The sequence below is a fragment of the Protopterus annectens genome, chromosome 3.part0, assembly GCF_019279795.1.
Source record: "Protopterus annectens isolate FY-2018-M chromosome 3.part0, PAN1.0, whole genome shotgun sequence".
In the NCBI taxonomy this organism is placed as follows: Eukaryota; Metazoa; Chordata; order Ceratodontiformes; family Protopteridae; genus Protopterus; species Protopterus annectens.
In genome coordinates, this window is record NC_056731.1 from 1,136,023,770 (window position 1) to 1,136,041,777 (window position 18,008).

The 18,008-nt window shown below is 41.8% G+C and overlaps 1 protein-coding gene across 3 annotated transcripts in view; it reads right to left on the reverse strand.

Annotated features, from left to right (window-relative positions):
- The window catches only part of RBBP8 (RB binding protein 8, endonuclease), a 2,682,217-nt gene that overhangs the window by 900,086 nt on the left and 1,764,123 nt on the right, over positions 1–18,008 (reverse strand). For all 3 annotated transcript variants that reach the window (XM_044065365.1, XM_044065366.1, XM_044065368.1), the window contains one exon: positions 15,719–15,849. In XM_044065365.1, the coding sequence (XP_043921300.1) occupies positions 15,719–15,849 (131 nt within the window). The remainder of the gene's footprint in view (positions 1–15,718; positions 15,850–18,008) is intronic.

The window sequence follows — 18,008 nt, forward strand, 5'->3', positions numbered from 1 at the left end:
AGCAAGTCAGGGAATTGTAACACACAGAGGGTTGTTTATTTAGCTACTTGCACATCCTGTTCGGCATACTATATAGGAAAGACCGATAGGAAGCTTAAAACCAGGATATATGAACATTTTTACAAGATTAAAAGGAAAGACTACAACAATGCTCTTAGCAAGCACATTATTGAAAAAGGTTCTACTCACTCTTTTGTATTCACTATTATTGATCAAACTGAGGTTTCTATTAGTGGAGGTAACTGGAAAGCATATTTGGCTATGTTGGAAAGTAGGTGGCAGATTTTATGTGATGCCACAACTAGCCCGAGATTAAATGATTTTATAAGTATTAAACCTTTCTTGTTGTTGGACTGATCTACATAATTTATTCATAATTATATACATATATATTTATACATATTTATTTATTTATCTATTTATTTACATATGTATATATTTATATATTTATACACTGATATTTACATATTTATTGATCATTTATTTATTTAGAGCATACAAGTTGTAGATTGAGACATTTTAGTATTTAGTATTTTGTACTCATCTTTACATACATATATATTATTGTTACTGTTCAACTCGCACTTTTAACTTTCAATATTTTTAATACTTTAATATCTTAAATAACATTTTAAACAACATTTTAGATTCAATGTATTTTAAGTATGCAATTAGTTTCTCATGTATCTCATTTTTAACAAGTATCATAACATATAACAGGCTTGCATTGTTCTGATTTATTTATTGATTATGTTTTTGCTAGGTTATTAGCCATATTTTATGATGTGATTAATCCATTATTATGCATACAGTTTATTCAGGTTTTGTTCATTGCCCTTTAAGCACAACACTGAATTTTGGCGCCAAAATGTTTTTAAGATTTAAAGATGTATTCTTGGTTCTGAGGAAGTCTGCCGAATTGCAGATGAAAGCGCTTAACCAGGATTATATTTCTATTGGAATTCTGTTTGTCTTTGCCCGTTCAATAAATCAGCTGTTTTCACCCCGTTGTCCGAGCTGTGGTCTTGTCGGGTTGGTCTCTACATTTGGAATTGTTTACCTTATTTCGTTGTTCCTTTTGCTGAGTTCGTGGTTTTGTCAAATATTGCAACATATCTGCTGCAAAAATTCTATTCCCTGACCTTGACAAATGCACGCCATCCTGTCTGAACTCGTGCCCAAAACTAGGCTTGGATGCTCTACACATTTCCATTTTTTAAACCAGAATATTTTTTTCCATGTAAGCATTTACTCAGAATCTTTTCATTCACGGTGACCTGACTATCCTTTCTATGTGTGATTTGTGAAAAATAAACCCTAACACTATAGTACAAGCTATACTATCTAAGAGGGCTATAAATTCCCTACTAACAGTCAGAGTATCCTTGCGGATGAGATCATTTGTACCAACATGAATAAAAACAGATCCATACTTGCTTACATTAAGGTGTTCCAACACTTGTCTATAATCTTCTATTTTTGCTCCTGGCAAGCATAACATTATTCAATGTTCATTACCTTTTCTGCAAATGTAAGTATCAGTTCCTCTAATAATTGAATCTCCAGTTACAAGAATATCTTTTCTGACTAGATCTGAAGAATCCTCAACTTCTAATCCAGTAATATCTGCTCTATCAGTTGTTAACAAAGGAATGATCTTCATCACCATTAGTCTTATTAATCCCACTGTTTTCATTGTGTATTAAATTTACAAACATACAATTCTCATCCAGCTGGCTTTGTACATCCACAGCTTGAGCATGTAGTCAACATCTGTCTTTCTTACCTTTGTTCTTACAGTAATGTTCTTCAATTCTTCCATGTTCAATTTTGATTTCTTTCTTTTCACCTGCCCCTTGCCTCTTTTTTCTACCTTCTCTTTTGGAAAAATCATGCCTTTTTCTGTAGACTGAAGGTTTTCTGACAGAAAAATGTTACCATTCTCTGTAATTGGTGTTTTACGTAACAAAACAGTGCCCTTTTTAGTACATATTCTCTTTACTTTACAGATATTTATAAGTTTATTTGTCTTCTTTGTTATTTGTTGTGAACTTCTTTCTTTCTTTTGTTTCCTTCAGATTGCTGAATACTTGCATCCAGAATTCCAAAGTTGAAGAGGCATAGTTTTGTTTCACAGCGGTCGAATGATCTTTACAGATAACAGACACATCATTTCCTAAGTGTGTTCTATTTGCTCTATGCCTAACATTATTCATCTCACCAGTCCAGTCATTAATATATGTAACAACAGTTCTCTAAGACGAGGCAATTGCACAAGCACAATCATCATCAGTAAGTTTAGATTTACTTCTAATAATGGTAAGCAAATCATCCAACTTTTGACATGAGGAACATAAACAATTAGTGTTATCAGGTGTTACCTTTAAATATGCATAGCATTTACTACACTGTACAACATATTTGTGCTTTACCAAATTACTAATGGCATACTCATTTACATTCAGCTTCAAACAAATAGAAAATTATAAAAGAAAAGAATAATCAAAATCAGTAACCACAGAATTCAAAGAGAACTTAAATCAACTTCTATGAGAAAAATCACACAACTAAATACTAAAGTAAGTACAGTAAAGTTGTTGTTCTGACTGTAGAAGTTCTGAAAGTGAGACAAAAGCCGTAATTCCTTTATGTTACACACGAATGCACGCAGTAGCTTTTGCACACTATCGCTCACAGTCACATTTCTTTGTAACAGTAAAGATCAGTAAATCACAAACCAAGATAGGATTGTTTAGATAAGCTCTGGATTTTTCTCTCTGCCATCTGTGTGAATTTATAGCTGACTAGGCCCCTTGGGATGGTTAGAACTTGCCTGTCTAAAACCTAACCCTTTCTAACAACCAGTAGTGAAAATTAAAGGTAAAACAACAAAACAGAAATCAAAGTAAATCTTCTTGTTTACAAGCTATCCCTTCCTTCCTACAAACATTGAAAACAGTGATAAAAATAAAATATAAATTCAAATAAAACTTCTCTTACCAGTCAACTCCACAGTAAACCACAAACCAAGATAGGATTGTTTAGATAAGCTTTTTTGGCAAAGAGTGTACAAGCATGTTCCACCTTGTTTGTTGATATACCAAACCACCAACATGTCCGTTACATCCTGAAATGCTTGCAACATAAGGAGGGTTGCTCTGAACTCCAAGACACTGATGTAAGGTTTGGCCTCTATTGATGACCACATTCCTTGAACTGTCTTCCCTTTGAAATGCCTTACCTCCACCCAGAAGGGAAGCAGCTACGGTGACTGTGGCTTTTGGAGCAGGAGGGAGGAAGTGTCTGCCCTGAGCATTTGTGTTGGACGAAATTCACCAATGAAAATGGTCTCGGCACACCTGAGTCAAATTAATCCTGTAATGAAGAGAATGTGGCTTTTATGACCATTGTACAACTAACGTACACTGTAGAACTCTCATATGACATATGGCCAAAAGGGACCACAGTTACAGAGGAAGCCATTAGTCCTAAAAGTTATACAATGAGTCAAGCTAGAGGACGAGGATGTTTCATCACTTGGAAGGCTACAGACTTTATGGATTTGACTTGTGTCATTCAAAGTTTTGCTATCTGATGTACTGTGTCTATGTGGCATCTTATGAATTCCTATTATGATCAGTTGACCCCTCCAGTCCCCCTTTATCAAGCTATACCTTCTTTGTTAATCAGCTTTAGTTTCAGCTACCGTGAATAAGATTCCCCTGTTTAGCATAATTATAACTCCTTGTTTCTTCTCTTCTCCCACATTTGAATAAAATACCTCTTTATGGTATTTTGTGATAAAATCCTTATGCTCATTTACTGTCATGAGTGTTTCTTGTAGCAGCATTACGTTGACTGTACATTGATCGAAATATTCTAACTCCCTTTTCTGTTTTGATTCATTTAGTAGACCACTAACACTCTAAGTGGCTATTTTTAAAGTCATTCTTTACCCTTTATTTAACTTACAAGGTTCTCCCCACATACTATTTCCACTCCCCCCCTCCTTTAGCATTCCCCCAGAAGGATCCTTTCCAAAATAATCTCCAAATTTATTTTATTTTGTACTCCAGTGTCTATTACTGCAATCTCTCATTTCATGTCTGACTCAAACCCTTAACTATATATACATTTGTCCATGCCCTCCAGCCCCTGATGAAATAACTTGAAAACTGTTCTATAAACTAAATACTTATTTAATACTCTGTTTCTCTTCCTTTTTGAGGTGTAGAGCCAATGTTCTACTTGGTACTGTATCTTTCCCTAGAAAAATCTTAAAGCAAACTTCCACTTTCTGGCTTGCACATGCAGTTTTCCCAATGTAGTTTTTTTTGGACTCCCCACAGTTTCACTTTTTAGGCCCACCTCTTATATATCTGTGTGCAGCATACACTTTCTATCAGTGCACCGTTTCAACACTCAACACTGGGGCCTACATGGACAAGTGTAACCTATTTCCTCTAGTGACTGGAGCCTCCTTCCATTACAGACTGATTGTGCCACATTTCCCTCCTATGTACTTTTACAGAGACCTCTTATTACTACTGTACTGACAATTACTGACTGAGAAACTAATCAGGAGCCCAATCCTTCTTTTTTCAGAAACGGCAATCAGGAAGCTAACCCTTGAATTTCACATGTGTTGACTGAGGACTTTGTCCATCACCCATTCCCTCAGCACAATGACCTGATAACACTCTACATTTCCCTAGATTCCAGCACTGGAGTAGAAACCTAATCAAGTTCTAAACTGAAATGTGGTTTTAGAATTGTCCTGGTCCCTAGTGTCAGGCTTCTTATTTAAATATTTTGAGTTTACCGTTACTCATGGCAGACATTATCATACTTGTCCATCTCTCTGTCCAACAGACTGACCCACCATTCCTCCTTACTAACTGTGAAGAGGGGCGTGGAAAACAATCATATAAGCTCCACTTCATATGTATATTTCAACTCCTTGACCATTGCTTCTATCCTTCCACAACTGCTATGAGTCTCCTGGTGTTCTGGCGCAGGATGAAGAGAGGTGCTGGCGCCCAATTCAGACAGTAGTGTTTCCTTAACCACTCATGAATGCTGCTTCATTTCCACGTGCTTAGTCAACATCTTTTGTTTGAACAGTGAGAATGTCTTCGCTGGCCTGTCTTTCCATGTGATCCCCCTCCTTTGTTGTTGCAGCTGCTGATTTACTCAAATTGTTGTGTTGTTGAAAGTCCTTGCATTTTCACAGCTCATCCATAGCCTCCTCCGGGAAAATAAATGTTTTAGGACTACTCGATAAGACTACTTTAAAATTAGCAGGATAGAGCAGTTTAAATCTTAAACCAAGGGCTTTACACAGTTAAATATGCAGCAGGAATCTGTTCCTTTTCATTCTGATGCCCAGTGAATAGTCTTGCTTGACACAGACACTGGTGTTCCCTACGAGTAAAACCTTCTCTTTTCTTCAAAGTTCAGTTAAGAGCTTTTCCTTAAGTTTATAGGTCTAAAGTATTGGACCAATGTTTCATTGGTCATGAATATTGTGTGTGCCCTATCCAATTTGATGCTATTACATGGAATCCCTGTCCAATTAGTCAGTTGTTCAATCATGTATCCTAAACAGTCTTTACCTTTAACTCCTTCAGGCATAGTTGCGAAATGCAAGTCTTCACACCTGTCATGATCTTCTATCTCCAAATTCTTTATAACCTCTTCTTATATATATATATATATATATATATATATATATATATATATATATATATATATATATATATATATGTATATATATATATATATATATATATATATATATATATATATATATATTATAAATTCTCATTCACTTTTGTTAGCTAACAAAGTCTACATACATTATCCTCTCTAGAAATATACTTTGTCATATACAACATTCTACTTTATTACTCATCAAGACTGCCTCCACTAAATCTCTCCTGTTACAAAAAAACATGTAATTTTTCTTCTCCTACAAACATTCAATGTGCAGCCTATCATATGCTTTGATATATCGTACACCCTGCATGCATACAGAATCAACAAATTGTACACTATATCAATACTGCTGCTATTCTTTTCCATAACTTTATACTATTGAAACTGAACAATTTCCTTTATTTTTATTTGATCCTAAGGAAACTACATTTTATTAATTGTCCTTATTTATTCTTCTAAACTGCACACTGTGTCCCATTCTTTTCAAGGGCATTTGGACTAGACACAGATAGGACCATTTAATTTTGTTCCTCTGGGCAGCAGCCACTCATGCATTCCACGTTAGAACCTGACATAATAAGCTACTCAGGCTACAGATAGAGATAAAAGCAAGACATTGGCAAACTGCAAATACTGATTAGATTTTGCCTAATAAACAAAAGCAAGACATTGGCAAACTGCAAATACTGATTAGATTTTGCCTAATAAACAAACAGTACATCAAAAGTCAATCTAAAAATCTAATTTCTGAAGATGGTATAAACACACGTCACTAAAAAATATATACATATATCTTTGTACCTACGTCAGATGATCGAGTTTTCAGAAACTCAAAATTCATACAGGTTACAGTGGGTAAGATCCTCATTCAAGTCCTAGCCAGTTACAGATCCCCCTCCATGCATCACAACACCCACGAACTCTACTTAACCAAACTGAAGACAATCCAAATTTTACCAAACACACTGGCTACTGAGGATTTTAATTATCCCACCATCAACTGGGAAATCTACTCTAGCCCAAACTCACTAGCACAAAAGTTTCTTGACTTTGTGAATTCAAATGCCCTAGAACAGATTGTCCATACCCCGACAAGAGGAACAAACATTCTAGATCATCTCCTCACCAACACATCAAGCAGGTGCACTGCTGCAACTGTTGGACCCTTATTAGTTAAAACTGACTACAAATCGGTTACCTTTGAACTGACACCAACAGCAGAACTCACAAAGGGTGAAATCAGACTAAAAAACTTCACCAAGGCAAACTATACCCACCTAGGTGAAAGTATAAATGAATTCCAAGCCCCATCCCAAGCTGAAAGTGGTAACTACACTGAAGCTTACACTAAAGCCAAGTACAATCACTTGCATAAGTGTATAAACTCAGCTGTATCAAACAGAATCAAAGCCAGACCCCAAAGTAAAATCAAGCTGCCATGGTGGACTTCCAGCATCAACAAACTCTACAAAAAATGCAAAAAGCTGCTGTCCAAGAAAACAAAGACAAGGACCCAACAATGGAAAAACATCCTCCTCAGCCTTAACAGACAAATAAGGCAACTTGTCCAATCCTCCAACAGCTCCTTTGAGAGAAACCTAGCAAGTACTGGTAAGGATAACCATAAGGCCTTTTACAGCTATGTACACAACCGAGAGGGTAGGATCCAAGCATATGCAGAACTGGTGGCCAACGGCATCACACACACTGGCCCCACAGAGATAGCAAACCTGTTAGTGGATAGGTATGGCAAAAAGTTCATTCCCTTATCCCTTCCTAACTTACAACAAACCCTCTCTCAACCCCACCCCCCCCACCTTACATATCTGAACAGCAGGTCCTCAAAGCCCTATCAAAGAACATGGCCTCTATGGGATTAGAAGACATCCCAGGCTGTCTTCTAAACAGGCTAAAACATGAACTAGCATCACCACTAAGTACCTATTTCAATCATATCCTAACCACAGGCTTTGTTCCTACGGAATGGAGAACAGCTACAGTTATTCCCCTCCACAAAGGTGGCCTAACAACAGACCTGGGGAATTACAGACCCATAAGCCTAACCAGCTTCATCTGTAAGCCCATACAGCGTATCATTAGTGACTCATAAGCAAAGACATAGGTGATGTCCAAACCCTGGAGCCTACCCAATTCGGCTTTATGACAGGCAAATCCTGCCTGTTAAATCTTGTGGATTTCTTTGAAAGTGTGATCAAGGCCAATGATGAAGGCAAATCTGTGTACATAGTATACCTCAACTTAGCAAAGACTTTTGACACAATACCACATTCAAGCAATACCAATAAACTTAGCAAACCGATTGTAAACCCCTTCGTTGTAAGATGAGTTGCCAATTGGCTCACATACCGGACACGCACTATCAAAGTAGGCAACTCCACATCAACCAGCAGACCTGTTATCAGCGGGGTGTCACAATGGTCAGTGCTGTTTGGTATATACTTCTCAGAAGTTCAGGTCAAAACTAAAGGGTTGTGGCTGACCAAGTTTGCAGATGACTGCAAACTAGGTGCAATCACTGAATCCCCAAATGATGTCAGTATACTCCAGGATGGTCTCACACAGACCAATAACTGGTGTATAAGTCACAGTCTCAAACTGAATATGAAGTGGTAAGGGACTTGGGATCACAGGTTGATTGTGACCTTAACTTTGACCATCACATGTCTACCGTTGTAAGAAAAGCTTTCCACTTAGCTCACTTGATTAATAGAGGCATTGCCTTGAGAGCAAAAGAAGTTATAACCCCCTCTACTTGGCACATATCCGGCCCATAATTAAGTATAATGCTGCATTTGGTATGTACCATACTAAGCACTTATAGCAATTAGACAGACCTCAGAGGTTTCTAACAAAGAAGATCAAGTGCCTCCAGCATGTGCCTTACATGGACCAACTAAAATCCCTGTCACTATACTCCATATTCTATAGACTTCTTAGGGATGACTTATGCCTGGCCTATAGAGCAACCCAAGACCCAAACCTAATGGACTTACTGCATATCTGTAAATCAAATGGATGTAGGGCTACCCATTCCAGGGACTTAAATATGGCCTGCAACTTAAGTAGGACATGCTGGAGGGACAGATTTTATCTCCCAGCAACTGCCACGTCTTTGGAACAAGCTACCAATTCATGTGAAACAGAGAACCTCTCTGACACTGTTCAAGAGGAAGCTGAATGAGTGGATGGGGCACCATAAATTCTTACCGGGGATAGCGCCCACAATCCTCCTAGACATGGGCAGATATCACTAAATGCAATCTTGGGTATTGACAAGTACCTCTACGGTATTAAATTGGGTTGAAACGGCTAGCATTAAAATGACCTCCGGGTCAACAGCCTAGTAATCTCCGATGATCTCATGGTGAATTATGCACAGTCAAGATTGCTAGTTCAAGGGCAGGAGACCTAAAAGGGTAACAGGGCACAGGTAGCCTGCTACGGATTTGCAGGGACCATTTATCAAAAATAAATAAAAAATTCAACTATACTCATAAAATGATAAATGTGAGAAATGGTATTCAATTCTGTCTTTTTAAACATATACAATATTTATTCACCATTAAAATAAGGAAGTTATGTTCTTACCACAACATTTCATGTGAGTTGTTTATCTTGCCTTTATTCTTACACGTGGGTTCGGAGCCGATCCATCGGCTCTGAGTCGGCCTCTTTACTAGCTAAAGATCTCAGAACAGCTTGATGCCAGGCCCCTATCCCATGATGCTCTCCTTCCTACCCCAGATCTAGTTTGCTGAACTCAGCAACAAGAAAAACGTAACTCAGAAGTACTCCAGCAGGAGCAAGAACCCCAGAAAAGACTACCAGACCCCAAGTCTACCCGTTCTTCGACACCCTGGAGGGGGATGGTGGGAGGGAATGTAAGAATAAAGGTGAGATAAACAACTCACATGGAACGTTATGGTAAGAACATAACTTCTTTATGTGAAGTTGTTTAATCTCGCTGTTTATTCTTACACATGGGTAGCGTCCCAAGCACCCTAAACCTGGGTGGCTCACGGGAGTATATTCCTGAGGACAGTGGAACCAAAGGAAGCCCTGTCCCGGGAGGCCTTGTCCACTTTTTAATGAATGACAAAGGTATGAGGCTTAGACCAGGTGGCAGCTGCACATATAGTATCCAAAGGTAAATGAGCTGTATAAGCCAAAGACGTGGAGACAGCTATAGTTGAATGGGCCTTCATAACATATTCTAATGCAGAAGAGTAGATAAATTTAATGCAGTCAGTTAACCATTTGGAAAGGGTAACTTTAGAAACTGAGAATCCTTTCTTGGCGTCTGCATAAGATACAAAGAGCTGGTCAGATCTTCAAAATTCCTTCATCCTGTCCAAATAAAATCTCAATTGTCTGTGGACATCAAGTTTATGCAACATGTATTCCAACTGACTAGAATGATTACGGACAATGGTTGGAAAGTTCAATAGTTTGGTTCAGATTGGTCTCGAGAACACTTTTGGTAAGAATGAAGAGTTAGTCCTCAGTGAAACCCTGTCCTGATGAAACACCAAATACAGTGGTTTGACAGAAAGGGCTTGAAGCTCAGATACCCTGTGTGCTGAAGTAATGGTCACCAAGAAAATAGTCTTCCAGGATAGGAACTTCAATTGACAAGAGGATGCAGGCTCAAAGGAAGAATAATACGAGACAGAACAAAATGTAGGTTCTAGGGAGTAAAGGGCTGTCTAGCAGGAGGCCTGAGATGAATGGTGCCCTTAAGGAAAGCCTGACACAATTTGTGTGACATTAAGTTAGAACCCTCAGTTCCAAGATGAAAATTTAAGATGGCAGCCAACTCTACTCTAATTGTGGCAGCCACAGCACCTTCTTGAAAAAGTTTAGAGAGAAATTCCAGAATACTAGCAATAGGGGCCACATAGGGATTAACATTGTTACGAGAAGCCCAAATGGCAAAACGCTTTCATTTACTAGCATATAACTTTCTGGAAGAAGCTTTATGGGAAGATACCAGAATGTGTTGCACTGCCGTAGAAAAGTCATGTGACCTGGCTAGGAAGGGAATTGGAGCAGCCAAGCTGTCAGTCTGAGGGAACGAAGAGAGGGGTGGAGGGTCCCTGACGAATTTGTCAGAAGGTCTGGAACTGGGTCCAGAATCCAAGGTTCCTCCAGTTGGTAGAGTCGGAGAAAGGGAAGCCAAATCTGACGAAGCCAAAGTGGAGCTATTAAGATTACCGTCCTGCCAAGAGCTTTGACTTTCTGCAAGAACTTGGGAATCAGGGGAATAGGAGGGGAATGCATACAGGAGTCCTGGGGGCCAATCGTGTACGAGCGAGTCCCTTGGGTTGTCCCCTGGTTGGGGATTTAGGGCAAAGTAGCTTCTGCATTTGGCATTCATAGGGGATGCAAACAGATCGCAGCAAGGCTGGCCCTACCTGCGGAAAATCATCTCCGCAACTTCGTTCTTGAGGGACCACTCGTGAGGCAACAGAATGGCTCTGCTCAATTTGTCCGCTATTATGTAGGATTTCCTCGGGATATGCGTTGCAATCAGAAAGCGCCCAGTGGACACAGCCCACTGCCAAATTCTTAAGGCCTCTCTACACAGGGGGTAAGACCTGGTTCCTCTTTGTTTGTTGATGTACCAGATAACCGACATGTTGTCTGTCTGTATGGCAATCGTCCCTAGAGGCAGAGAGTCATGAAAGTGCTACAATGCCAAAAGCACCGCTCTCAGCTCCAGAATATTGATGTGTAACTGCTACTCTGTCTCCGACCAGGTGTCTTGGGCAGTACTTTCCTGAAATAGCCCCCCCCCACCTTATCAGGGAAGCATCCATGGTCACCGTGTCCAATGGCGGGGGGAGAACAAATGGACGACCCATCGTAAGCTGTTGGCTGGTCAACCACCAGCAAAGATCCTTCTTGCAAGAGTCCATAATCATGACTAAGGATGACATGGGAAGTTGTTGGTATGACCACTGGGTGAAAAGTAACTATTGGAGGATCCTCATGTGCATTCATCCCAGAGGAACTGCTATGAGAATAGCTGCCATGGTGCCTAAGAGTTTTAGAACCTGATGGGCCGGTACTTTTTTCTCTGCAGAATGTCTGAGACCTGAGTCCGTACAGAGGTTATTCTGTCCAGGGGTAAACTTACTGTGGCGGTGGTAGAGTCTAGTTCTGCTCCGATAAAGGATATATACTGCCATGGCGACAAAGCAGATTTTTCGAAATTGATAGTGATGCCTAGCTGAGAGCAGAGATAGAGGGTGTGATCTCTGGACAGAATTAGTTGATGCCTGAAAGCAGCGGTAAGGAGCCAGTCGTCCAGATATGGAAACACTGTGAATCCTAGACATCTCAGGTGAGCCGTAACTACTGCCATGCATTTGGTAAACACTCTGGGGGCTGTTGGGAGTCCAAAGGGCAGTGCTCTGAATTGGTAGTGACTGGTTCCCAGCCAGAAACGCAGATGATCTCTGGGTGGCCTGGCCATTTTGATGTGGCAGTATGCATCCTTGAGATCTATGGAGCACATCCAATCGCCCAGTCCGAGGAATGGAAGGATAGACTGAAGCGTGACCATCCAGAACTTCTCCTTCTTTACAAGTGTGTTGAGTCTGCTGAGATCCAAGATGGGTCTCCAGTCCCCCGTCTTCTTTGGAACTAAAAAGAATCTGGAATAAGTTCCAGATCCTATCTGGTCTGCTGGGACTGGCTGGATGACTCTCTTGTCCTGCAGCCTCTGGATTTCTATGGCTGCTTGATCCCTGAGACTGGATGGAACATCTGGGATTTTTGTGCCGACAGGCGGGCTTCGTAGAAATGGAATGAAGTATCCTTTGGTAACTATACTTTGTACCCAAGAATCTGCTGTATTACCTAGCCAGGCATCTGGATGCAAAGCCATGCAACCCTCAACTGCCACCAGAGCAGGACAGTCCAGCCTCCTCAAAGGAGCACTGGTAGGGCTTGCCAAGGAACTGCTCCCTGTCACTCTGGTTCTGCGGACCCCCTCTGCCACCAGGGTGGTGTCTTCTGTTATTGCCCCCTCCTCTGCCCCTGGAGGGGAGTTCACTACGTGTGTTCTGGAAAGCTCCTTGGGACTTTCGGAACCACATTTTCCCACCTTTCTGCCCTTTGGGGTATGGTCTAGTAGTGGTGGAAAAATGGACTCCTACGGCAGATAGTCTTTCCCTCCTGCTCACGCCTAGTGAGAGTCTCCTTGACTTTGAGCCCAAACAAGGAAGAGCCATCAAATGGGGTGTTGACAAAGGAAAACTTGAAGGCTTCTGCAAAGGAGCATAAGTGCATCCAGGATTGTCTCCGCAGAGCTATTGCTGAACCTGCTGCTCGGCTCCATCCATCGGCTGCATAAGAAATGAGCCACATGGACGAGTTCACAATAGAATTAAGGATGTTAAGCTGTGTCGTCACCTTCTCAGAGACAGCATCATCTGTGTTGCCCTTTAGAGTATCTCCAAGCTCTTTGAGGAGATCTCGTTGAAGACGGGTGAAATGGGTTAAATAGTTAAGCGATCTCATGGCAAATGTCACAGAACTAAAGATGTGTTTCCTGTATCTGTCAGTCATCTTAGAGTCTCTGTTAGGATGGACAGAGGAAGAGGGTTTTGACATCTCTTTCTTGGTGGCCGACACCACCACCATGGCATCAACGGGGACTCCCTTGGTGAGAAATGTCTTGTCTTGGGGGAAGGTGATAAATTTATTAGGCCTCTGAGGGACTGGTTCCATGGAATCGGGAGACTCCCACATCCTTTGAGCGACTAAATCCATTAGTTCATCAAAGGGCGGAGTCACCCAGGAGGTGAAGGGTTGAGACCCAAAGGCCTTCAGGAGCACCGACTCATCCTCAGTAGGGCTAACGGACTGCCAGTCACCTCTATGCTTTAGGACTTCCGGGATATCCGCAAAGGAGATATCCTCTGAGGGGGACCCTCGTGATTCCTCTAAGTCGGTGTCTGATGTCAAAGATTTCTGAGGGGAATCTATATGCCTCCTCTTGCATAATCTCTTTCTGCGAACTTCATCAGTGGGAGCTTCTGGTGAAGTCTCAGTAGAGCAGGGGTCACCCATTGGGGGTACCTGAGGTTCTGGGTCTCGACACTTAACAGGAACATGAGGTGTAGAGACAGAACTCGGCACTTTAGGGGAGGAAGAGGAGAGACCTGATGATGTGAATGTCTTAGATGACATAACCCTTTTCATGGCATCGAAGGCACCACTGCTTTGACCCGAGGAAGCCGCTGGTTCAGAAGAAGACGGCAGCCTCCTCGGCGCCGAGACAGTGGGCTCCGAACCAGAGGACAGAGCTGAGCTCATCTGCGCCGAAGCATCAGTTCGACTCTCCCTCACAGAGCCGATGAGAGAGTGTCGGCTCCGAGACTCTTCCAACGGAACCGAAGAAGTCAGGGTTGAAGGAGCCGAAGGCACTGGGACAGGCCTCGGCTCCAAAAGCTCCACAACCATCAGATCCTCCTCCTCCAGCTCAAAAGAACCTGCTCGGCTCAAAGGAGGAGTAGTCACAGCCAGTGGGACATTCATAAGCTTTGAACCCAATTGGGATGAAGCCGATAGTATTTTAGCCAAATCCGGGTTCTCTAAAAGCCTCTGCACCACCCAGTCCACATCGACATCAGAAAGGCTCCTCAACGAACGGGTCGTAGGAGCCAAAGATGACACGGATCGAAGGGTTGGAGACTTCAGAGTCTCCGAGATTGGTACCAAGACCGGGGATCGGCTCTGGGGCATCTGTATGGTGCACGGCTCCGAAGACTGCGGAGCCGGTGACCGTGCCCTCAAAGAAGGACTAGGAGCTGATGACCTAGGCTCCGAGGACACCTTTGAGGACTTCGACCCCTTTGAGGACTTGGAAGTCTGGTCAGCCTTATCCAGGGAATCTTGAAAGTCAGGCTTCAACAAGCCTCTATCTACCAACTTCCTTTGCCGTTCTAATAAGACCCTACTGCTGAAGGTGTGACATATAGAACAATCTTCTTGGAGGTGTACAGGCCCCAAACAATAAACACAATTAACGTGTCCATTTGTAATAGACATCTTCTGCCCACAATTAAACTTCTTGAAGCCAGACCTCTGTTTTTCCTTCTGATCCACCATATTGGAAACAACAGAAGTTGTCAGAGACCTGATCAACTTTGATCACAACAAATGCACAAAAAGCAACAGCAATCTGCACAAACAGAACACAGATACAAAGTCCCTGCACAACCAGGGATAAGAAAAATTCAGTATTTCACACTATCTATATGTATAAAGATAGCACACACACACACACACACACACACACACACACACACACACACACACACACACACACACACACACACACACACACAGACACACACTAAATATTACTACTGGAATTCAAAGGGATAGGGTAGTAATATTAAATGCAAACTTCAAACTGTATAGATAAAGAAAAAACGGCCAAAGGTCTAGAGCAAACCACTCTGTAATTTAAATCCGAAGCTAAATTAACAAACGAAGAAAAACGGCCAAAGGCCTAGAGCAAAACGCTCCATAAATAACGTGGAGTTATATAAACAAAAATAGAGGTTAACTGCCTAAAACCTTATAAGAATATACACTAAGCTAAATATCCAACTTTTTGAGCCAAAATACAAAGATAAAGAAATAAATTCTACTGGCCCGAGCTCTCCATAGATCTTGCGGTCAGTTGCAGGGGCAAACTAGATCTGGGGTAGGAAGGAGAGCATCATGGGATAGGGGCCTGGCCTGGAGCTATTCTGAGATCTTTAGCTAGTAAAGCAGCTGACTCAGAGCCGATGGATCAGCTCCGAACCCACTTGTAAGAATAAACGGCGAGATTAAACAACTTCACATCAATAGCTTTTTAAGTTATCAAACTTTTGGTAAAGCACTACCAAGGCATGCCACAAGAATGTACACTTCTTCAAGTTTATGTAGTCTTTTTTTTTCAGCAGCTTAAATGTACCTTTGACTGACTTCCTCCCTTTGCTCTGATTCATGGACTTGCAATCTCCTAGATGTCCTCTCAAGTGTCTTTTGTGGAAGCTGTGTTACATCTGTATCCTCTCCAACTGCTTTTAGGTAACCAATGGAATCCTAAAGTGAACATAAAACAATGCAAGAAATAAGTATCACAGCTATAATGAAAAATTGAGACATACTTGATTGAGTCTCAAACTATAGGAGCACAACAGTGCAACGACTATACACTGCAACTTAAAATACTATACAAAAATATATAGGTTCATAGGTAGATACTTGGCTATCGGCCCCGGGGCCTTTATAAGCCTAGCCAAAAAGGTTCCCTGGCTTTCACCATGCAAGAAAATTATTTTCCTGTGCCCCTGTCGAGCAGTGCCACAGAAGTGATCCCTGGGGTGAATTTTCTATTTCCCATCCAGTTATCAAGATTTTTCTTAAAGAGGGCCAGTGGGGTGCTTTGCTCGACATGAATGGGTAGTTTGTTCCAGAGTATGGGAAGTCTCTGGCACAGGAATCTATCCCTCCAGCATGTTCTGTTTATTGTGGTGCAAGGTTTAGGTCCCTGGAGCATGTGGTTTGGAGAGATTGGAATTTCTTTAAGTGTAGCATGTCCAACAGCACTGGGTTTGATACAGCTTTGTATGTTAGGCAGAGATCGCCTCTGAGCAGGCTATATGAGACGGAGTAGAGCTGGAGTTTTTTGAGACGGTCTGCATATGGCATCTGTTTGAGGCCGGTAATCCTCTTAGTGAGGTATTTCTGTGGCCTTTCCAATTGTTGTAGGTGTCTTGTGAGATACATGCCAAACGGGGCATTGTACTCTATAATGGGTCTGATGAGAGATGAGGAGAGAGGAACAATGACCTCCTTTTTTTCTAGAGGAGAACCCTTTTGTGATGAGGTGTGCCAAGTAGAAGGATTTCCTGGCTACTGTGGTGATGTGATTATCAAAGGAAAGACTACTGTCCAGCTGTGTCCCGAGGTCTCTTATCACACTTTCAGTGTTTAGTGAGCTACCGTCTAAGTGGTCGTTCATGGGTACTGAGTTTTTCCCAAAGAGGATGACAATGCACTTCTTGGTATTGAGCTTGAGGCCATGACTTTGACACCAAGCATCTGTCGCTGTGAGGCCCTTTTTTAGAATGTCTACATCATTAGATGATTTTATTATGGCTCCCAGTTTGCAGTCAATGGGAAATAGGAAATACACCCCGGGGATCACTTCTGTGTCTCTGCTCGACAGTGACACAGGAAAATAACTTTCTTGGGTGGCGTAAGCTATGGAACCTTGCTGGCTAGGCTTACATAGGCCCTTGGCCCAATAGCCTAGTACCTACCTATGAACTTAGTTAGCCAAAGACCTTCTTTGTTGGCCTGCACTTCAGAGAAGTAGATGCCGAACAGGAGAGGACCCAGAACCGAACCATGTAGTACTCCACTCGTCACTGGTCTGAAGTCAGACTTGGAGTTGGCTACTTTTACTGTGTGGGTTCCGTAAGTGAGCCAGTTGGCCACCCATCTTGTGACATAGAGATTTATGCCAAGTTTAGTAAGTTTATCTATAATTCCAGAGTGGGGGATGGTATTGAAAGCCTTGGCGAGGTCAAGATAGGCTGTGTGCACTACCTTGCCCTCATCTACGGCTTTGGTGACTGCTTCAAAGAAGTCAATCAGGTTTAGTAGACATGATCTACCTTTTATAAACCCAAACTGAGTGGGGTCTGTGGTTTGGCGGTTCCTACGTCTTTGTTTATAAGCTCCAAAATGACACGTTCCATGGCCTTGCAGACCAAGTTCGTCAGGCTAATGGGGCGGTAGTTTCCGGGGTCCGTGGTGGCACGTTCTTTGTGGAGTGGGATAACCATCACTGTGTGCCATTCAGTAGGCACATAGCCCGAGGTGAAGCTATGACTGAACATGGTACTTAGGCGGGGTGCCAGTTTGTTTTGTAGTTCATGTAGTACGCAGCCTGGGATGTTGTCTGGTCCCATGGATGCTGTATTCTTGGCTTTGTTGAGTGCAGTCTTTACTTGTTGATCTGTGATTACAAGGACTTTGCATTCTTCCAGTATTAAGATGGGCCCTTAGGAGGGTGAGAGGGGGATAAAGTTAACACTGAATCTATCTGCCAGGATGTTTGCAATATCGCTTGGTTTGGTATATATAGTGCCATTGTGCTGTAGCTCCGAGCAGATCTGAGAGTTGCCACTGAGATTCTTGACATAGATGTAGAATGCTTTGTGGTTGTCTTTAGAATCAGTGACGATTTTATT